The following is a 23,313-nucleotide window of genomic DNA, read 5'->3' as shown; positions in this document are numbered from 1 at the left end:
TGTATAATTTCATGAGTTTTGGCAAATGGATGCAGTCATGTAACCAACAGCATAGCCAGGATATATAAGATTTCCATCTCCTTAAAAAGTTTCTTTGTGCCCCTTCGTAGTTAACCTCTTCCTCCCAAACTCCCTGGCAACCATAATATCTAGTTTTTCCAGAATTTCATGTAAATGGAATTATACAATATATAGCCTTTTGGGTCTAGCTTCTTGTACCTATTATAATGTTTTTGGGATTCATCTCTGTTGTATATATTAGTAGTTAAACCATTTTTATTGCTGAGTAGTATTCCATTGTATAGAATATGACATTGTTTATCTCTTCTCCAGATTATGGACTTTGGGTCTCCATGTTTTGCCTGTTATGAATGAAATGGCTGTGAGCATTGAAGTATACAAGTTTTGGGACATGTATTCAATTCTTTTGCATAAATACTGAGGGATGGGATTGTTGGGTAGCATCTTTTCCTGGGTTTATTTATAATTGGTATATCTTCTTTAGTGAGGTATCTTAAAATCTCACCTTTTTCCAAATTGTGTTGCTTTTTTATTGCATCTAAGAGTCCTTTAGTTTTCTGAGTCATTATTTGCCTTCTCCTTTAAAATTCTTTGATGAATATCAAAGTCAACTTGACCCTAACTGTCCAAATTACAGATACACATATTTTGATCCTTTGATCCAGAAATTTCACTTCTAGGAATTTATCCCAGATACACTTGAATGTGTGAAATAAAAATACATAAAACCGTAAAAAAGAAAAAAAATTCTTTGATGAAGTTCCATTCATGCATTTCATTCTCTAGTGTTTACTTTTTTATACTTAAAGAAATATTTTCCTGGGGCTGGGGAGATAGCTCAGTCGGTAGAGTGCTTGCCTTGCAAACACAAAGCCCTGGGTTCAATCCCCAGCACCAAAAAAAAGAAATATTTTCCTGGGACTGGGGATATAGTTTAGTTGGTAGAGTGCTTGCCTCTGAAGCGCAAGGCTCTGGGTTCAAACCCCAGCACCGCAAAAAAAAAAAAAAAAAAAAAAAAAGCTATATTTTTCCAATTCAAGGCCACATATATTTTATTCTAGGAGATTTATGGTTTTTACCTTTTACATTTGAATCACTCTTACAAGTCAGTATTTGCCTAGGGTATAATGTAAATGTGGAGGGTCTTTTATTTATTTATTTTTTCTTGCATATGGATATCCCATTGTTCCAGTACCATTTGTTGATAAAAGAATCATTTTCCCTTGAATTACCTTGGCTCCTTTGAATAAATCAAAAATGTATATGTGGGCTGGGGTGGTAGAGCTCAGTGGTAGAGCACTTGGCTAGCACCTGTTACTGTTACTGGGTTGGATCCTCAGCACCACATAAATATAAATAAATAAAATAAAGGTGTTGTGTCCATCTACGACTAAAAAAAAAAAAATTTAAACAAGGTATGTGTAGATTAGTCTGTTTTTGAACTCTATTTTGTTCTTTTATGTCATACTGCACTCTTATGGTGACTATAACCTTATAGTAAGGCTTGAAATCATCTAGTGTAAGCCCTCATTCTTTGTTCTTGTTTTCTAAAACTATTTTGATCATTTGCATTTCCTCATAAAGGGTTTTTTTTTTTTTTTTTTTGTCAATTTCTAATTTTAAACAAAAGCTTGCAGGAATTTTGAAACAATTTGGAGAATTGATATCTTAATATGGAACCTTCTGATGTATGAACGTTATATATTTCTTCATTTAGTAAGTCTTTTAAAATTTCAACAGTGTTTAGTTTTTCTTAGTGTGGAATCTTGCTTATAATGTTTTCAATAGTGTGCTTAGTGTGATTTCTACTGGTACTCTTGTATTTCTTTTGTGTGTGTGTCAGGGGGTGATGGTACTGGGGATTAAACCTAGGGGCACTCTACCACTGAGCTACATCCAAACCCTTTTTATTTTTTATTTTGAGACAGAGTCTCACTAAATTATGAGACCTTGAATGTGAGATTCTCCTGCCTCAGCATCTCCAGTTACTGAACATCACCGTGTCTGGCTTCTCTTTGGTTTTTAATTACCATATCTTACTAGTGGGCTGTTAGAGAGGTAGGTGGAATTTTGTGTTTTTAAAAAATAACCATTGGGAAGCATGACATGGTAGTGTGGGCCTGTAAATCCAGCATTTAGGAGACCGAGGAAGGAGAATCACATTGAGTTTAGTGTTTAACACCAGCCTGCCTTGCATGTACAAGGCCTTGGGTTCAACCCCCAGCACCATAAAAACAAAACAAAAAACAAAACCAGCCTGGGCAACTCAGCCAGACCTTCTCAAAACAACACCCAAACCTGTGGGAGGGACTGAGGGAAGAAAACTGGTTTACTTGGAAACCTTTTTCTTTTCTTTGGAAAAGTGAATAGATAGCATTTTTTTAAGGCATCACTGAACTTTCTGTTTAGAACTTGTATAATTATGAAGGTTTTTGGATAAAAATTTATCAAAGGAGGAAACTTTGGTTTTTCCTGCTTTGAAATTATATTTTGATGTGAATACATCTTCAATTTTAGAGATAGAGTAAGATAGGCTGTATGTTATGTGATGATAATGTGAAGTGGGAACTAGAGTGGTAGCCTATACCTGTAATCCCAGCTCCTCTGGAAGCTGAGGAAGGAGAATTGAAAGTTCCAGGCCAGTCCTGGCAACTTAGCCAGAACCCTGTGTCAAAATAGGGGGAAAAAGGGCTGAGGATGTAGCTCAGTGGTAGAATGCTGGCCTAGCATGCTGGAGTCCCTGAGTTTGGTTCTCAGCACCACACATAAAATAGGTTATACTTCTAATTTATCTTAATATATAACATTTTAAGTTTGAATAAGTTAACCCTGGCTTCTTTGAGTTCAGTACTTTTATTCTTATTTTATAAATGGGGAAACAATCTCAGCCCATTTTTGTTAAGGTTTTCATTTGGTGATTTAATGACTATAAAATTTGCATTTCAGAAAAATTTATTTTTGTTAGTAAATATGAGACTTGGAACTTTTACAAATTCTTCCTCCTCCCATTTAATTTGCCTAAGTTTAGATGAAACTAGATGATGAAAGTATATAGCATTAAGCTTAAGGGCTATTAGGCAGGCTAGTAAAGACACTAAAAATATTAAGAACTTAATCTGGAAGACAGATAAATTGAATATATTGATTAAATGTCTGTGACAAAATACACAAAGAAATTAAGTACAGATGCCATGATGGGAATAAGTAATACTGGGTATTATGGAGGCATATTGGAAAAATAAACCTAACCTGGGAAATGTTTCTTGTGAGAGGTGTGATATAAGCTCAGAGTTAAAGGATGAGTGGAGGTCAACCACCTGAAGGAGAGGAATTACTTTTTTGGTCTTTTCTGTATTTTTTTTTTTAATATTTTTTAGGACTGGGGATATAGCTCAGTTGGTAGAGTGCTTGCCTTGCATGCATAAGGTCCTGGTTTCAATCCCCAGTACCACCAAGAAAAAAAAAAAAAAAAAAAATATATATATATATTTATAATATAAAAATATAATACATATAAAATATATATTTTTAAAATTGTCCACAGACCTTTATTTTATTTATTTATTTATATGTGGTGCTGAGAAGTGAACCCAGTGCCTCACACATGCTGTGCAAGCGCTCTGCCACTGAGCTGCAACCCCAGCCCTCTCTTTCCTGTATTTTTGTTGGTGCATTATACTTATATATAATGGTGGGATTTGTTGTTATGGGAGAAGGAAACTTTTAAGGCAGAGGAAATAGTACATGTGAAAGACCAGAGATGAGGGGTTTTATAACTTGGAGAAAAAGGCAAAGTGTTGTGAGCAAGAGCCAGGAGGATTCAGTTGAAGAACCTGTGAGATCAGTATTTTATCAAAGCTGGAAACTTCACTCACTTTTTCATTATGTTCCTAAACTTTTTTCCAATTTTTAAATTGTGTTTAAATACATGTAACATAATATTTACCATATTAACCATTTTAAGTATTCATTTTAGTGATATTAAATACATTAACAATGTTGTACAATAAAACCACTGTCCTTCTCCAAAACTTTTATCTCATAAAACTGATATTCTATACCCAATAATCAATAACTTCCTATTTACCACTCCCCCCAGTCTCTGACAGGCATCACTTTATTGTGTGTATGATTTTTTTATTTGTTCTTTTTAGATAAACATGAAGGTAGAATATATTCTGACATATTTATACAAACATGCAGTATATCTTATGTATCTATGATTTTTTTTTTTTCCCATTTGAGTTGATAGATTTTCACTGAACTTTCTCTTTTTCTATAAGATTGAAAACTTTTATAATACAGTGTTGGGAAAAAAATCCCAGACATCACAATCCTGAAGCACCCACTGAATAGTCCATTCCCATCCTGGGTGGTGTTCTTTCTGAGCATGTATAATTTTTACAAAATTGTGACTACAGTGCAGTTATCACTACTCTGGTATGTGCTGGCATTTTTGTTGTTTGCTGCAGGAGAGTCCACAGTGTGTGTATTCCTTCAGCTTCCTCCTGTATTTCCATGTCTTCCTGGAATAGATAGCACTGTAGGAAACAACCTCCTGATGTGGCATGGCCATACCCCAGCCTTTCTTTCCAGTTTGAATTACCATGCAAGCCCCTCACCAAGCTACAGTGCCCCAGCTCTGGACTTCCCACATGCCTGAGCCAGACTTGTGGTCTTTTGATTTTGTTTTGTTGAATCAGGTTCTTGATGTGTTACCATGGCAGGTCTCAAACCCCTGGGTTCAAGTAATCCTCTTGCCTCAGCCTCTGAAGTAGCTGGGACTACAGGTGTGTGCCACTGTGTTTCCTAAGTCAAATTTAAGGTCTTGTCTCTGGTTGGAGTTAAGGAAGAGTCAGGAATGATAGATGCAGGTATCATTTTGGGTCAAACCAATCCTCTTGGGCAGAGGAGGGAAAATGAAGTCCCTTCCAGTCACTAGTGTGCCCAGTGTTTAACTAGAACCTTTTTTTGTGTGTCAATGTGCCAGGCTTGTCTTAGGTAATTTTTGCATACCCAGAAATGTGCTTATTTAGTGCTTGGTTTTCAAATAACAATCACACACATTAAACACATTATTTCTTGGTGCTTATTGTACTTTCCCATTTTCCCCCTGCCTTTTAGAATGCACAGGTTCAATTTATTTGGTAATATACTTGGTCACTAAGTCAACCTCATTTCTTTTAAAGCCTAATTTTTAAAAATATTTCTTTTAGTTGTAGGTGTACATAATACCCAGTGCCTCACACGTGCTAGGCAAGCGCTCTCCCATTGAGCTACAATCTCAGCCCCATAGAGCCTAGTGTTTAATATATATATATATATATTTCTTTAGGCTGAGGATTCTTAGAGGAGCTCTGTCTCACTAGAAAAATATATACAGGTAGATAAAATTGCCAATGATTAACAGGAATTTGTAGTTTGCAGTAGTTTGGTTCTGAAATGTCCCCCAAAGGCTCATGTGAAAACAACTTGGCCCCCAGCATGTGATGCTGTTGGGAGGTTGGTGGAATCTTTTAGAGGAAGTTAGGTCATTGGGGGATTGCATTTGAAGGGAAAATTTGGACCCTGAATCCCTTCTCCCTCTCTTTTTGCTTCCTGGCCACCCTGAGATGAATAGTCCTCCTTTGGACTTGAGCTACCAGCCTGATGTACTCCGCTGTGACAGGCCCAAAGCAGTAGGGCCAAGTGACCATGCACTGAAACCTCTGAAACTCTGGGTCAAAATAAGTCTTTTTGGGTGAGTGTGGTGGCACACTTCTGTGATCCCAGATGTTTGGGAGGTTGAAGGAAGATTTCAAGTTCAAGAACAGCCTTAGCAACTTAGCAAGATCCTATCTCAAAATGAAAAAAAGTAAAAAGGGCTGGAAATGTGCTCAGTGGTAAAGCTTCTCTTTTCTGTTGGTTCAATTCCTCAATACAAAAACAAAACAAAAAAACAAACAAAAAAACTACTTTGTTGTTTCAAGTGTGTGCACTATTTTAACTGGATTCTGCAATTTAGGAAAGTAGCATATGATGGCATATATTCTTTATACACTGAGTATGAATTATCATGAGTTATGATTATTTTATATATACATATATATTGGGCAATATTATGTATTTTAAAATAGTCTGTGTAACAAGAACATATTTGAGAGTATACTTCTTGTCAGATACATTAGAGATTAGTGCTTTAAAAAAACAGATTGGGCTTGGACTGTGCTATACACCTATAATCCCAGCAGCATGGGAGGATAAGACAGGAGGATATCAAGTTCAAAGCCAGCTTCAGCTATAACAAGGCCCTTAAGCAATTTAGTGAGACACTCTCTCAAAGTAAAAAATTAAAAAGTGCTAGGAATATAGTGTGGTGTTAAAGTCCCCCTGGGTTCAATCCCCAGAACCAAACCAGACCAAACCAAAAAACAAAAAAATAAACAGCCTGGCATGTTTGGAACAGTAAAATTTTACTAGGTAAACTAAGGTGACTGAGGTGTAAAGTGTGAACCTTTAGTGGACAGAGAGAGAATTTTGACATCAACTTGTGAAGAATCATACTAAATTGGAGTTAATTGTACAGGTTTTGGGAAACCCCAGGCATCTTTTTTTTCCCCCCTCAATGCTAGGCAAAAGCTCTCTCACTGAGTGACACCCCCACCTACACCCCAATGATCTTTAAGTGAAGAATGACTTAGTATAGAATGCTTTATACTTTATAAAAAAAAATTGCTTTATTCTGGGCAGAGTGGTACAGGCCTGTAATTTCAGCAGCTCAGGAGGCTGATAGAGGAGGATCGCAAATTCAAAGCCAGCCTCAGCAACTTATTGAGGCCCTGTCAAAATAAATACAAAGAGGTGGGGATGCCGCTAAGCACCACTGGGTTCAATCCCTTGTATTAAAAAAATTTTTTTTCTTTAGTTATTATACATGTTTACATATTTGTTAAAGTAAAATCAGAAGGTAGGTAAGCCAAAAGAGAAGAAAACCAGAGTTCCATGACTGTTAAGACTATGTTGTAATGTATTTTAGAATTTTCTGTAGGCTTATCTATTACTAAACCACATTCATTCAATATATTGTAAAAAATCTTCCCTTGTAGTCTATTATGTATTCATAGCACAAGTAACACAAATTAAGATTCTGAAAGCTTTAAAGAAGTAGATTACTTCAATTGAAAGACCAGACTTTTTAAAGTCTAGCAATAGTTTTAGGTAAAATCTTGAGATGAAGAACTGAAAAATATAAAACTTCTGCTCATGTTCTTCCCCTTTGGCTGCCTTTTGTAAGGTAAAACATGTCTGTAACCTGGTGCTAGTGCGTATTGCTCTTATCTGTATCAGAAAAAAAACATAGATATGCACTTGTTCTTTTGGAAGAGAGTGGATAATAGTCAAAACACTAATAGAAAAAGGCAAAAAACCAATTTTGTCTGTGTAGATGTTATAGGTGGCTCTCAACTTGTTGGGAACTTAGAATAAATTCCACTTAAAATAGGGTAGGTTTATTTTTATTTTTTTATTTTATTTTATTTTTTGTTGTACTAGGAATCAAACCCAGGGCCTTACACGTGCAAAGCAAGTAGTCTACTGCTGTGCCACACCACTGGCCCCTTAAAACAGGTTTTCATTTGTTTTTATTTTGTTATTTGGTACTGGGTGCTTTACCACTGAGCTACATCCTCAGCACTTTTCAATTTTTAATTTTGAGACAGGGTCTCACTAAGTTGCTTAGACTCACTAAGTTGCTGAGGCTGGCTTTGAATTTGCAGTCCTCCTGCCTCAGCCTCCTGTGTTGCTGGGACTACAGGCATGTGCCTCCACACCTGGTTTAAAACAGATTTTCAAAGGGTGGTAAGACTGTTTTTTTCAAATAAATGAATGTTCTTTCATCCCTTTTATCATTGTGGATTAGACTGAATAGGCTGTACTAAAATTTAGGAATATAGAACCTGGGAGCATAGCTCAGTGGTATAAAATAAAATAAAAAGGGATCTTGTCAGTAAGAAATTTGCAATCAAGTGGTGATATTATACATGCAAACAAAAGATTATAATATAGTACAGATGATGGTAAACCAGAGCCTTAAACAAAGTAAAATCAGAGTAAACAAAGGTGTTTCTAAATCGCATTGGAGTGAAAAGAACATAAGAAAATGTATTTTTGCTTAGTATATAGCCACACTCATTCTAGAAGTGTTGGAGATACCTAATGCTTCCTTAAAACAATGTTTTTGTCAGGTGAGGTAGCACAAGTGACCTATAATCCTAGTGATTCTGGGGATTGAGACAGGAGGATCTCAAGTTCGAGACCAGCCTGGGCAAGGAGCAAGACCCTGTCTCAAATCAAAAAAAGACTGGGAATGTAGCTCAATGATAGAGTGCTTTTCTAGCAGATGGAATGCACTGGGTTCAATCCTCTGTACAGAAAAGGTGTGGGGCAGGGAGTAATGTTCTATTTAAAAAAAAAAAAAAAAAAAAAAAGCATTTAAGGGTTTCATCTCCTTTTTTTTTTTTTTTTTTTGCGGTACTGGGGATCGAACTCAGGGCCTTGTGCTTGTGAGGCAAGCACTCTACCAGCTGAGCTATCTCCCCAGCCCTAAAAATGCATTTCTGAGACTATCTGGTGAATCCTGAACATACCATTACCAGCTCTTATCTCTATGCCCAAAACAGTGGGCAAGACTTCAATTTGTTTTCTTCCTTCACTTCCCTGTGGTTTGATGCTATTGAGACAAGGTCTCTCACAAAAGGATGTCTTGAACTTTAAGAGCACTGATCCCTTTGTAGGGGAGCACTACTGTGACAATGGGAATCTATGGGTTTGTTTTAAAAAAGCAAGTATTTTTATTTTTATTTTTTGTTACTGGGGATTGAACCCAGGGACGCTATACCACCTTTATATTTTTTATTTTGAGACAGGGTCTTGCTAAGTTGCTTAGGGCCTCACTAAGTTACTTGAATTTGTGATCCTCCTGCCTTAGCTTCCTGAATTTCTGGGTTACAGGCATGTGCCAACTGCTCCCAGTAAAGGCAAGTATTTTTAAACTGAGGACTGCAATTATATTTTCTCTGTGTTGAAAATAGTTGAGTAGTATGTAATACAATGTGTCAGTTACTTAAAGCCTTAAACTGATCATATTAAAATCTAGGATAACAGTATTATGTGCTTATAAAATATGTAGCATATTTTCTAAAACAATTATTTCTTAAACTATTTCTTTTCCATATTTTATGGACTATCTTTTCTGGTCCCAGTCTGTTTCCAAAGATGTCCAGTCAACAGAAAGAAAATTGGTTATTCTTGGGGTACTTTGACAATGATTTCCATAGATTTTTCCAGCTAAATTGTACTTTTTTTTTTTTTTTTTTTATTGCCCTTGGGGTCAATATATAACCTTTCCATTTATTTTTATTATTGATTTAGAGGAAAACTGGTTGTTTCTGATATATAAATGTCTTGGGCTTAAACACAATCACTAGTTTTACTTTAAAATTGTAATTCCCCTAAAAATAATAAAGGCAGCTAAAGTTAATTAGTTAAAAGTTATTAAATACACACAGCTCACTGTTTTACAAGTCTTCCACGAGGCTTACTTAATGAGGAGGGAGGGCTGTGAGTGAAGTTTAGTAGTATTTTAGGGATCATCATAATTGGTCAGTAGATTTCCTACCATGTAACCAAAAAGTTTCTTCTTAATCACCAGATCCTAGAACCCTATCAATATTGTCTCTGCTGTGTAAATAGCTCTGAGTAGTGCAATATTGCTTATAGGGTTTTGGTATTTGGGAAGAACAATGAGGCAGGCTGCAGAAACTGTGTAGATGAAACTGAATGAAAAATCATCCTTGTTTAGGAAGAAAACAGTAGGAGAGTTCACTGTAAGGATTAAAATCTGACGTTTAAATGTCAGAATTTATTGGAAGAGGGCAACATTAATCTTTACTAAGTTTTAACATTTTGACAAGTTAAACATGTTTATTTGTAGTTATAAGGAGATAATAGAATTATAGTGTTGAAAGCCACCTGAAATAATTCTTTCCTATAATAAGAGAGACACACCCAGAAAGAAGAACACCCACTTAAGGCTACACTGCTGGCTAGGGATACCAGGGCTAGAACTTCTATCACATACTCCAAATCATACTACCAGGTTTTGCTCAGAGGGGATTTTTTTTTTTTTTTGTGGCCGGGGTTTGGGGGTACCAGGTATTGAACTCACATCCCCAGCCCTATTTTGTATTTTATTTAGAGACAGGGTCTCACTGAGTTGCTTAGCATCTTGCTTTTACTGAGGTTGGCTTTGAACTCTCAGTCCTGTCTCAGCCTCCCTAGCTGTTGGGATTATAGGTGTGTGACACCACATCCAGCTCAGAGGGAATTTTTTTTAACTTTTGTTTATTAAAATTGTTTTTCATACATGTATATAGGGTAATAATACCCGTCTTAAACCACTGTCCTTCCCATCCCCACCTGCCCCACGCCTCCCTTTACTCCCCTAACTTTCCTTTCTACAATCGAATGTTCCTTCATTCTTCCCTACCCACCACTCACTATGGATCAGCATCCTCTTATCAGAGAAAACTTTCGACCTTCGTTTTTTTGGGATTGGCTTATTTCACTTAGCAAGATAGTCTCCAGTTCCATCCATTTACCTGTAAATGCCATCGTTTCTTTCTTCTTTAAGGCTGAGTAATATTCCATTGTATATTTATATCACATTTTCTTTATCCATTCATCTGTTGAAGGACATCTAGGTTGGTTCCAAAGTTTTCCTAACATGACTTGAGCTGCTATAAACATTAATGTGTCTGCTTCACTGTAGTATGCAGATTTTAAGTCCTTTGGGTATAAACTGAGGTATGGGATAACTGAGTCAAATGGTGGTTCCTTTCCAAGTTTTCTCAGGATCTCCATACTGCTTTTCAAAGTGGTTACACCAATTTACAGTTCCACCAACAATGTATGAGTGTACCTTTTCCCCCACATCCTCACTAACACTTACTACTGCTTGTATTCTTGATAATTGCCATTCTGATTGCAGTGAGATGAAATCTTAGGTTTGATTTACATTTCTCTAATTGCAAGAGATGATGAACATTTTTTCATGTTTGCTGATCAATTGTATTTCTTATTCTGTGAAGTGTCTATTCAGTTCCTTACCCACTTATTGATTGGGTTATTTGTTTTTTGGTGTTTAGTTTTCTTGAGTTCTTTATATATCCTGGAGATTAGTGCTCTGTCTGAGGTACATGTGGTAAAGGTTTATTCCATTCTGTAGGCTCTCTCTTCAAATTATTGTTTCCTTTGCTGAGAAGAAGCTTTTTAGTTTGAATCCATCCCATTTATTGATTCTTAATTTTACTTCTTGCACTTTAGGAGTCTTGTTAAGGAAGTCAGGTCCTAAGCTGACATGATGAAGATTTGGACCTGCATTTTCTTCTGTTAGGTATAGGGTGTCTGTTTTAGTGCCTAAGTCTTTGATCCACTTTGAGTTGATTTTTGTACAGGGTGAGAGAGGTTTAATTTCATTTTTTTTACATATGGATTTCCAGTTTTCCCTGCACCATTTGTTGAATAGGCTGTCTTTCCTCCAATGTATATTTTGGCACCTTTGTCTAGTATGAGATAACCATATTTATGTGGATTTGTTTCTGTTTTATTTTGTACCATTGGCCTACATGTCTATTTTGGTGCCAATACCATGCCATTTTTGTTACTATTGCTCTGTAGTATAGTTCAAGGTCTGGTAGTGTGCTGCTTCCTGCTTTACTTTTCTTGCTAAGGATTGCCTTGGCTATTCTGGATCTCTTATTTTTCCAAATGAATTTCATGATTGATTTTTCTATTTCTATGAAAAATGCCATTGGGATTATAATAGGAATTGCATTGAATCTGTATAAGATTTTTGGTAGTATGGCCATTTTGACAATTTTAATTCTGCCTTAGAGCATAGGAGATTTTTTCATCTTCTAAGGTCTTCAATTTCTTTCATTAGTGCTCTGTAGTTTTCATTGTAGAGGTCTTTCACCTCTTTTGTTAGATTGATTGCCAAGTATTTATTTTTGTTGAGGCTATTGTGAATGGGGTAATTATCCTAATTTCTCTTGCAATGGATTCATTGCTTATGTATAGAAATGCACTTGATTCATGGGTGTTGATTTTATATTCTACTTTGCTGAATTCATTTATGAGTTCTAGAAGTTTTCTGTTGGAATTTTTTTGATCTTCTAAATATAGAAACATATTATTGCCAAATAGTGATAGTTTGAGTTCTTCCTTTCCTATTTGTATCCCTTTAATTTCTTTCATCTGTCAGATTGCTTTGGCTAGGGTTTCAAGGATGATGTTCAATAGAAGTAGTGAAAGAAGACATCACTTTCTTGTTTCAGTTTTTAGGGGGAATGCTTTCAGTTTTTCTCCATTTAAAATGGTGTTGGCCATGGACTTAGCATAGATAGCTTTTACAATGTGAGGAATGTTCCTACTACCCTAGTTTTTCTAGTGTTTTGAACATGAAGAGGTACTGTATTTTGCAAAAGCTTTCTCTGCATGTATTGAGATAATCTTATGATTTTTGTCTTTAAGTCTATTGATGTGATGTGTTATGTTTATTGATTTCTGTATGTTGAACCAACCGTGCATCCTGGGGATGAACCCCACTTGATTGTGGTGCACCATCTTTTTAATATATTTTTCATTGAGAATTTTTGCATCTGTGTTCATGAGGGGTATTGGTCTGAAGTTTTCTTTCCTTGATATGTCTTTGTCTGGTTTTGGTATAAGGATGATACTAGCCTCATAAAATGAGTTTGAAAGGATTTCCTTCTTTTCTACTTATGGAATAATTTGAGGACTACTGGTATTAATTCTGCTTTGAAGGTCTTGTAGAACTCGACTGAGAATCCATATGGTCCTGGGCTTTTCTTGGTTTTTAGACTTTTGATGGCATCTTCTATTTCTTTGCTTGAAAAATTGATCTGTTTAAATTGTGTATGTCCTTCTGCATCAGTTTGGGTAGATCACATATGTATTTAGAAATATGTCAATGTATTCAAGTTTTTCTATTTTATTTGAGTATAAATTTTCAAAATTGTTTCCAATTATCTTAAGTATTTCAGTAGTATCCATTGTGATATTTCCTTTTTCATCATGAGTTTTAGTAATTTTAGTTTTCTCTCTCTTTATCTTTGTTAGTGTGGCTAAGGGTTTATCAACTTTATGTTTTCAAAGAACCAACTTTTTTTTTGTCAATTTTTTCAGTTGTTTCAATTTCATTGATTTCAGCTCTGATTTTAATTATTTCCTGTCTTATGCTTTTGGTGTTGATTTGTTCTTTTTCTAGGGCTTTAAGATGTAATGTTATATCATTATTTGTTGACTTTATTCTTTTAATGTATGAGCTCAATGCAGTGAACTTTCCTCTTAGCACCGCCTTCATAGTGTCCTAGAGATTTTGATATGTTGTATCAGTTTTCTCATTTACTTGTAAGTATTTTTTTTTTTCCTCCTTGATTTCTTCTTTTATCCATTCATCATTCAGTAGAATGCTATTTAGTCTCCAGGTGTTGGACTGACTTCTATTTTATTTTATCATTGATATCTAGTTTCCTTCTGTTATGATCTGATAGAATGCAGGGTAGTATTTCTATTTTTTTGTATATGCTGAGAGTTGCTTTGTGGCATAACATATGGTCTATTTTAGAGTCAGGTCTCTGAGGTGCTGCTGAGAAAAAAATGTATTTGCTTGAGGATGGACGAAATACTCTATATCTATTAAGTCTAAATCATTGATTGTATCATTTAATTCTATAGTTTCTTTGTTTAGGTTTTGTTTGGAAGATGTATCCAGTGGTGACAGAGGTGTGTTAAAGTCACCTAGTATTATTGTGTTGTGGTCTATTTGATTGAGAAGGGTTTGTTTGATGTACATAGATACTCTATTGTTTGGGGCATATATATTTATGATTGTTTTGTCTTGGTGTATAGTTCCCTTAAGCAGTATGAAATGTCCTTCTTTATCCCTTCTGACTAACTTTGGTTTGAAGTCCACTTTGTCTGATATGAGGATGGAAACCCCTGCTTGTTTATGCAGTCCATCTGAGTGATGTTTTTTTCCCAACCTTTCACCTTCAGTCTGTGGATGTCTTTTCCTAGGAGTGAGTCTCTTGAAGACAGCATATTGTTGGGTCTTTTTTTAAAAAAATCCAATCTGCCAGTCTGTGCCTTTTGATTGATGAGTTTAGGCCATTAACATTCTGGGTTATTATTGTATTTCAGGTCATTTTGGTTTATTTTTTATTTTAACTTGGCTTAGTTTCTCTTTTGATTGACCTTTCCTTTAGTGTAGTTCTTCCCTTTGCTGTTTTTCCTTGTTCTATTCATTTCCTCCTCATGGAATATTTTGCTGAGAATGTTCTATAGTGCAGGCTTTGTAGTTTTGAATTCTTTTAGCTTTTGTTTATCATGGAAGGTTTTTATTTCATCTTTAAATCTGAAGGTTAATTTTGCTAGAAACAAAATTCTCAGTTGGCATCTGTAATCAACCTTCTAAGGAGGTTTAGGATCCCAAATTCGAGGCCAGCCTGGGTAAATTTTGTGAGACTCTATCTCATAATAAAATTTTTATTTTATTTTGTACCAGGGATTGAACCCAGGGGCACTTAACCACTGAGCCCTTTTTATGTTTTATGCTAAATTGCTTAGGGCCTTGCAAAGTGCTCAGGCTGACTTTGAACTTGCTATCATGCCTCAGCCTCCTTAGTTGTTGGAATTACAGGTGTGCACCACCATGACTGGCAATCATAATAAAAATTTAGAACAAAGGACTGAGAATGTAGGTTAGTGGTAGAGCACTTGTCTAGCATTTGTGAGGCTGTGACTTCAATCCCCAGTAATGGAAAAATAAAATAAAATAAATTTCTGGCAGGGCTGTGGATGTAGCTCAGTGGTATATCTCTTGCTTATTATGTGTGAAGCCCTGTGTTCAATCTTCGGTAACACATGCACACACACCCAGTCCTAGGTAGTTAAAAAAAAATTTTTTTTGGTACTGGGATTGAACCCAGTGGCACTTAACCACTGAGCCACATCCCCAGCCTTTTATATTTTATTTTGAGACAGAGTCTTGCTAAGTTGTGTAGGTCCTTGTGAAGTTGCTGAGGCTGGCCTTGAACTTACAATCCTTCTGCCTCAGCCTCCCAAGCCACTTTTTAAAAATTTTTAATAGATGCCAGGTATTATGAATAATGGATTTTGGGAGCAGTTACCGGGAATTGATCCCAGGGGCACTTTACCACTGAGCTACATCTTCAACCCTTTTTTATTTTTTAAGGCAAGGCCTTGCCAGGTGCAATGGTGCACGCCTGTAGTCCTAGCAGCATAGGAAGTGAAGGCAGGAGAAACTCAAGTTTAAGGCCAGCCTCAGCAACTTTGCAAGATTCTAAGCAATTTAGTGAGACCCTGTCTCAAAACACAAAATAAAAAAGGGCTCTGCAGATGTGACTCAGTGATTAAGTACCCCTGGGTTCAATCCCTGGTACAAAAAAAGAAAAGAAAAGAAAACAAAACAAAACAAACAAGGCAGGGCATCACTAAATTACTGAGTTTGGCCTCGAACTTGTGATTCTCCTGACAACCTCTGGAGTTGCTGGAATTATAGGTGTGTGCCACTGTAACTTGGCTAGATAATGGATGTTTTATATACTTTTTTTCTTTGGTATGGGGACTAAACCCAGGGATACTCAACCACTGAGCCACATCTCCAGCCCTATTTTGTATTTAATTTAGAGACAGGGTCTCACTGAGTTGCTTAGCACCTCGCCATTGCTGAGGCTGGCTTTGAACTCGTAATCCTCCTGCTTCAGCCTCCTGAGCTGCTGGGATTACAAGTGTGCACCACTGAGCATGGCTATATATTTTTTATTTACATACTTTCTTCCTTTTTTTTTTTTTTTTGGACGGTGCTGGTGGGGATCAAACGTAGGACCTTGAGCATGATAGGCAAACACTTAACCATTGAACTATCTTTATAGCTTGATAGTTTGAAAATGAGTTTATTGCATATTATTAAAATATTAAAAAATGTGAAGAGAAAAGAAAATAAAGTATCGTATTTACTAATATGTCTTTTGGGTTATAAAATAATGTTTTGTGCTAATTTCTAGTTCCAGAAAACTGACTCTGATCTGGATTACATTCAGTATAGACTGGAATACGAACTCAAGACAAATCATCCCAATTCAGCAGGCCAGGTAATTTATGAAAAAACTAAACCTAAGTAACTGAATATTTTGTAAAAAGATTTTCTGATAATGTTTCTCATAGTCATAGATTATAATAATTATGTTACTAAGTTTATAGAGTCTTAAAGATTTGTGATGGAAACTTGGTCACAGCATAATAGATTATACCAATAATTAGTGAAATTTGTGGCTACTTTTCTTATTTTTTTCTGACTTTTACAAAAGAATGATTGAATTCAGAGATACAAACAAGCCAGTTATGGAAGTCTCAGAAATTTCAAGAGACAATATTGTTACCTCTAGGGCAGTAAGGAAAGAAGTCCTGGCAGTTTTGATATTCTCTGAGGAAGATATGATATGCTATTAAGTTTGCTATTTAATATTTTATGAACAGTGGTTTTTACATAAAATTATGTATATCTATTCCAAGTTTCAGTTGTTTAGAAATATTAGCTGTTTATTATTTTTATTTATTTTTTAAATTTAGTTTTTAGATGAGGTTCTTACTGTGTTGCCCAGGCTGGTCTCGAACTCTTGGGCTTAAATGATCCTACATGAGTAGTTTGGGTCTATAGGCCCATACTTAAATAACTGACTAACTCTATTTTTATTCCCTAAAATCATAGCTATAAGTATACATGCTCATGGGATAAAGGCAAATAATCTCCAGGCATTGTTGGTTAACATTAATATCTTTTCAGTACCTGCTCACAGACAGGAAATAGCGTATTTTTTCAGTTTTTAAAAAAATTCCATACATTAAAAGTTTTTTTTTTTTTTTTTTTTTTTTTTTTTTTTTTTTTTTGCGGTGCTGGGGATCGAAAAAGTTTTTTTTTAATTGGGTGGAAGTATGAACTAAAGTAACTTTTTATACAAAATTGGAAGAATTTCATGAATGTTTAGTTTTTACTCTTTATGGAATTTCAGAATTCTATGGGAATCTACTTTGAATTTTCTAGCTGTGAAAGTAGCTCTTTTTCCTTTCTCCTTTTTCTTTCTGACGGAAGAACAACCAATCATTGTGGTTCAGTGGTACCATCTGACTGACTAAAGGACTCTTCCAAGTCATTGTCTTTCCAGTACTGTTGTGGTAAACTTTTCATGTAGTGCTCCTGCTTTCCTCTACCTTCCATCTCTCATTGTTTCATCTCTAGGTATAAGTTTGTGATATTTCTTCTGAGTTACATGTATAGGTTTCTGGACATATTACTTATGAGTTGCTTTATTTTTTAGTCATTAATACTTACATAATTCACTGTTGCCTCACAATTGATTATTCTCACTTATTTCTGTTTTCTTCCCAACTCTGAACTTTTATTTCTATCAAATTAAATGTATATCATTTGAAGAGTCACACAAGTATAAAACTTATAATTTCAAAAAGTAGTTCATTGCTTCATACTCTCCCACTCTCAAAAAGGCCACTAGTTTATTTCAGTGTCTTCTAGTGTCTTTTTTTTTTTTTTTTCTTTTCATTTTTTTGGTGCTGGGACTTGAACTGACAGCGTCACATGTGCTAAACACATGCTTTACCACTAAGCTATACCCCAGCCCTAGTATTTCTTTTGTATTTCTAAGTAGTATGTTTATACTACATTTCCCCTGGCATCTGAAATATCTACTGATTTCCTGGATATAAATGATTCTAATTTAAATTCCAACTCTGCTTCTTATTAGCCTTGTGATCTTAGGCAAGCCATTTAACCTCCCTGTACTATAAAATGGGGATATTATTCATACTCCATAGGTGGAGAGAGAATAAAATTAGTTAACATGCAGTGTGCTTAGAATTGTTTGATCCAGAGGAAGTGCTCTACATGCGCTGTTATTATTAATAATTCTTACTATAGATGATAGAGATGAAATACTACCCATATTTATTTCAGTCTTTACAGTTTGTGGATAAGTCAATATTCAATATTTATATTGTGACTAAATATTACTTTTGTCTAAACCCTGTTGAATACTATGCCAGCTTTTCCTTTTGTTTATTTATTCATTTGTGATACTGGGGTTTAAACACAGAGGTGCTCTGCCACTGAGCTACAAACATCTCCAGCCCTTTTTATTTTTCACTTTGAGATAGGGTCGCACTAAATTGCCCAGACTGGCCTCTAATTTGTCATCCTCCAACCTCAGCCTCCCAAGTAGCTGAGATTATAGGTGTGGACAACCATGCCTGGCTGCTGCTTATCCTTTTTTCATAACTTGCTTCATTTTTTTCTATGAGCCTATGACTAATTCAGCCTCCTTTCTTGATGAGTGGTTTGGTTGAATATAGAATTCTAGATTGGAGTTTTTTTTTTTAATTGCAGTATTGAGAATTGAACCCAGATGAGGTGCTGTATCATGCAGCTACTTGATATTTTTTCTTTTATTTTGAGACAGGGTCTATCTAAGTGGCCCAGGCTATACTTGAACTTGGAATCCTCCTGCCTCAGCTTCCCAGGGAGCTGGGATTACAGGCATATGTAACTGCACTCAGGATGATTATTTTCTCTTAATTTTAATAACATTGGTTTGTGGTTTTCTAGCTTGCAGTGTTGCTGTTGAGAAATAGATGTCATTCTTTTTCCTGATACTTTGTGTGTGCTTTCTTCTTCATGCCTGTGTCCACCTTGTCCCCTCACCCATCTCTTAGAACATTTGGAATATTTTATCTATGCTGTAAGATTTTATGATTATTGTATAGATTTCTTCATTAATTATACTGTCACTCTGTCACTGGATGGGGCCCTTTCTTTTTTTTTTTTTAGTACTGGGGATTGAACCCAAGGTTGCTTATCCACTGAGCCACATCCCCAGCCCTTCTTTGTATTTTATTTAGAAATAGGGTCTTGCTTAGTTTCTCAAGGCCTTGCTAAGTTGCTGAGGCTGGCTTTGAACTTTCGATCCTCCTGCCTCAGCCACCCTAACCACTGAGATTACAGGTGTGCGCCATTGTGACCAGCAAGAATTTTTTTTTAAATTACAGTTTTCGGTAATAGGGATTAAACCCTGTAGTACTGAGGAGGTGTGTGCCATCATGCTGGGCCCCAAGAGTTTATTTTAAGAATATAGGCCAGAAACGAATTAAGGGAAGAGAATAGGACTGGAAAATTATATATTATATACTAAACTTGACTTTTTTTTGGTGCTAGAGACTAAACCTATGATCTGGTGCATGCTGAGCATATGTTCTATGACTGAGTTACATATGACCAAGTTACATCCTCTGCTGCAAGCTTGATTTTTTGATTATTTTATTTGTATTTATTTTGGTACTGGGGATTGAACTCATGGATGCTTTACCACTGAATGACATCCCCAGTCCATTTTATTTTTTATTTTCATACAGGGTCTCACTAATTTACTAAGGATGGCCTTGAACTTGTAATTCTTCTGCCTCAGTCTCCTGAGTCACTGGGATTATAAGCTTGTCTCACCTCACACAGCTAATATTAAACAGAGAAAGTATATTATTATAGGTTCTAAAGCTTGGTGGTGAATGGAGTAAGAAAAATAAACTAGTTTTTAACAGAAAGTGGAAGCAAGACAAAGGATTAATCCCTGTTCCCTGCAAGTAGGGAAGATACAACTATATATTTTTATGTCTGTTTAAAGGGAAATATTTAAAAATTTATTGAAATACAGAAAAATTTAAGGTTCTGAATGATAGGGGGGGGATACAGTAGTGGTAATGGTAGTGTTAGGGCTGAATAAAGCTGAGAATGTCCACAAATGTTTTCATTTTAGAATGAAAAGCCAGGAAAATAGGGTTTCTACTGAACCTTTTCTATCTTTATAGCAAGGCAATTGTTGAAGTCATGTGCCACATAGGAAAGGATGGGTATTAGAGGGAGTAGAGGTTTACAATAGGTCAGAACCATTAGGGATTGAAAATAATTATAGTACCAAATGGCAAGAGAAACTAGTTGATGTCTTATTATGAACAATAGCTATTTATATTGCAAAATCAGTTTGAAGAACCAACATAGTTTATAAATATGGTTGATTGAATTTGCATGAATTTTGTATTTTTATGTATATAAAATAAATTGATATTCATACTTAGCCTTATGATAGTGTTTAAGAATTTTATAAGTGGTTTCAAGTTATCTTATTGTTATTATTAATTTTTTAGGTACTGGGAATTGAACACAGGTGTGCTCTACCTGGATTTTAAAATTTAAAAGCCCTTTTTTATTTTGATAGGGTCTAAGTCACTCAAGCCCTGACTGGCCTTAAACTTGTAATCCTCCTGCCTCAGTCTCCTGAGTAGCTGGAGATATAGGGGTGAACCACCATGCCCAACCCCAACCTTTTTTTGACATTTTATTTTGAGATAGACTCTCCTGAAGTTGCTCAGGCTAGCCTTGACTTGTGATCAAGTCTTAGCCTCCTGAGTAGCTGGAATTACAGGTGTGCATCAAGTAATATTCTTTAATGAACAAATCCAAATAGTGCCTTTAGTCTTCTTTTGAACACCATTATAATCATATTAGAAATATTGTGTAAATAATGAATGTGAACTAAGCATCAAATAGTATATATCTAAAGTGACCTTCTTTGCTGCTTAATGTTGGTATATATACACATTATTTTATATGTATCATACAGTATTGTTATGTATTACTTTATATATTATATATTTACATTTGCACACACAAATTCTGTACTTAGGCTATAATTTCCTTGAGAGTAGGATCTAGGTCTTTTTTATTTAAAATAATTTTTTATCTTTTTTTAAACTTTATTTTATTTGGTTTTGTATGTGATACTGAGGATGGAACCCAGTGCCTCAGGTATGCTAGGCAAGTGCTATACCACTGGAGCCACAATCCCAGCCCCAAGGATCTAGGTCTTATACTACTTTTTTCCCGTCCTCCGTTACATGGTTGCATAAATATGAACAGTGTTTAATGTAATGGTTGGTAGAATGTGTTGTATGCTTTAATTCTCAAAAAAGAACCTTACTTTTTCCATCCTATGATTTAATATACATTAATTTTTTTCCTAATGTAGAAAAATCCAGTTACAGTCTTAAAGGATTTGTCTGCGATAAAATCTCGCTATCAAACTTTATATGCACGTTTTAAACCAGTTGCTGTTGAGCAGAAAGAGACTAAGAGCCACATTTATGCTACTTTGAATAAGACTATGACCATGATACAAGAACTACAAAAGCAAACAGACCTGGAGGTAATGTTTTCAGTTGACCAGTTGGATTTGTATAGTTTTAGTTCTGAATGTTGTTTTAAAAGATAAACGCTGAGTAACTTGTATTTTAAAATTTAGCAGTTAGTTTGAATTGTTGATAGAAATGGGATTTTTTGTTTATTTATTTTTCTTCTTTCTTTTCTTTCTTAGTGCTGGACCAAATTCAGGGTATTGCAAGTGGTAGACAAGTGTTCTACTACTGAACTACATCCCCAGCCCCTGGGACAGTTTACCACCGATCTACCTTTTTAAAATTTTGAATCAGGGTCTCACTGAGTTGCTTAGCCTTGCTAAGTTGCTAAGGGCCTTACCAGATTGCTGAGGCTGGCCTTGAACTTGTGATCCTCCTGCCTTAGCCTCCCAAGCCTCTGAGATTGCAGGCATGTGCCACTGCACCTGGAGAGATTTTCTTGATACCCTGAGGTATGAAGTATACTTGTTCACATGTCCTTTTATTTTAAAATCAGGCATGTGAATTTGACGTGGTTAACGAAGAAGTATGCTGTCTTGTATTACTTAATCATGGTGAAAGAGAACTTACTAATAGTTATTAGATGTACCCACTCTGCTGGTTCTTATGAAAAGTAATAAGACTGAGAAGTCTGGAAAACATCTATATGAGTAACATTTTTCCTCCCGCTACGGGGTCTCAAAGCCATGCTAGACAAGTGTTCAGCCACTGAAAAGTCCCAGCCCTCCTTTTTTTTTTTTTTTTTTAATTCTGCTTTCCTTTAATTGAGTTGTCAGGCATGGGTGGACCTAACTTCCATTCCCCCTTTCATTTTCTCATTCTGTTCTCTATCCCCATCTCATTTAGTGTAGGAATCCTTGGAATTGGGAGTCTGTATCACTGATGTGTAAAACTCTTTAAATAAGTTGGAATAGGAAAAAGGATATGATCTGCTATCCTAGGCACTAAGACAGTTGAAGGATTTGGCAGCATTTTTATTTACTATCAAGGAATATTGGGACTTTAGAAAGAAGAGATAGGCTATATGTTGAAGAAATCAAAGTGTAGAACTAAATTATCTGGATGAAGGATGTCCAATAAATTTTTATCTCAGGTGCTAACTGGTAATGGCTTCTTAAAATAGTATATTATACTGTGTTTGGCCCTGGCAGAAAATAGCACTATATGCTGTGGGCATGAGAACAAAAAAGGGCTCCCTGCGTTGTATTAATCTGCCAGCTTTGCACTAAATTATGGCTTAAGATATTTGAATTATGGGCTAGTAGCCAGCGAAATTCTCACAGGTTAATAACCCAATAAATTTGGTCCAGAATTCTTTTTAAAGTTAATTTTTCAGTGCTGAGACAGAATTTCCCTCTTCTATTTCAATGGTAGTAAATGATATTCTGGAAAGACTTGTTAGTTCTCAGTAAATCTGTAACTGTTTGGGTTGCAGTAAAGCATATGATTTTATCCATGTGAATATTTTGGACAAATGTTGGTCAGTCACACCAGCTACATATCAGAATCGTGTAGCTTCTGGAGGTATTGGACATCTAGGCTGACCAAGAGCCATTATGTGGTATATAAATTTAAACTTAATTACATAAAATTGAAAATCCAAGTGATTCATCTCTCAGTTGGACAGCACAGATATAGAATATTTTCAGCATCACGGAAAGTTTTATTGGACAGCAGTGCCCTAGAGATTCTGATTCTGTAGGTCTCCTGTGCTCCAGATTTGGCAGTCTCTCTAGAGATGACCTATATAATGAAGAAGGTTTGTAACTCTTTGAGTGATTCAAATTGTATCTCCTATTATTTTCCTATATAACACTTTGTTTCATGCAGACTGGTGCTTTGTGAAAATCCTGTGTAACTTCCTTTGTTCCCTTCCTTTAGCTTTTGCTCTTGCTT

General features: G+C 35.6%; 1 protein-coding gene across 3 annotated transcripts in view; it reads left to right on the top strand.

The window, feature by feature from the left end:
- Positions 1-23,313, top strand: part of Ska2 (spindle and kinetochore associated complex subunit 2) — a 30,276-nt gene that overhangs the window by 5,627 nt on the left and 1,336 nt on the right. The window contains exons 1-3 of one of the 3 annotated variants that reach the window (XM_047545233.1): positions 339-394; positions 16,170-16,256; positions 21,252-21,428. In XM_047545233.1, coding sequence (XP_047401189.1) covers positions 368-394; positions 16,170-16,256; positions 21,252-21,428 — 291 coding nt within the window. In that variant the 5' untranslated portion in view covers positions 339-367. Of the gene's footprint in view, positions 1-338; positions 395-16,169; positions 16,257-21,251; positions 21,429-23,313 lie in introns of those variants that run through there. The other 2 variants (XM_047545234.1, XM_047545231.1) reach the window with 2 other exon arrangements.

This window comes from Sciurus carolinensis, chromosome 3, assembly GCF_902686445.1.
Source record: "Sciurus carolinensis chromosome 3, mSciCar1.2, whole genome shotgun sequence".
Classification (NCBI taxonomy): domain Eukaryota; kingdom Metazoa; phylum Chordata; class Mammalia; order Rodentia; family Sciuridae; genus Sciurus; species Sciurus carolinensis.
This window is presented reverse-complemented; position numbering and strand designations above follow the sequence as displayed.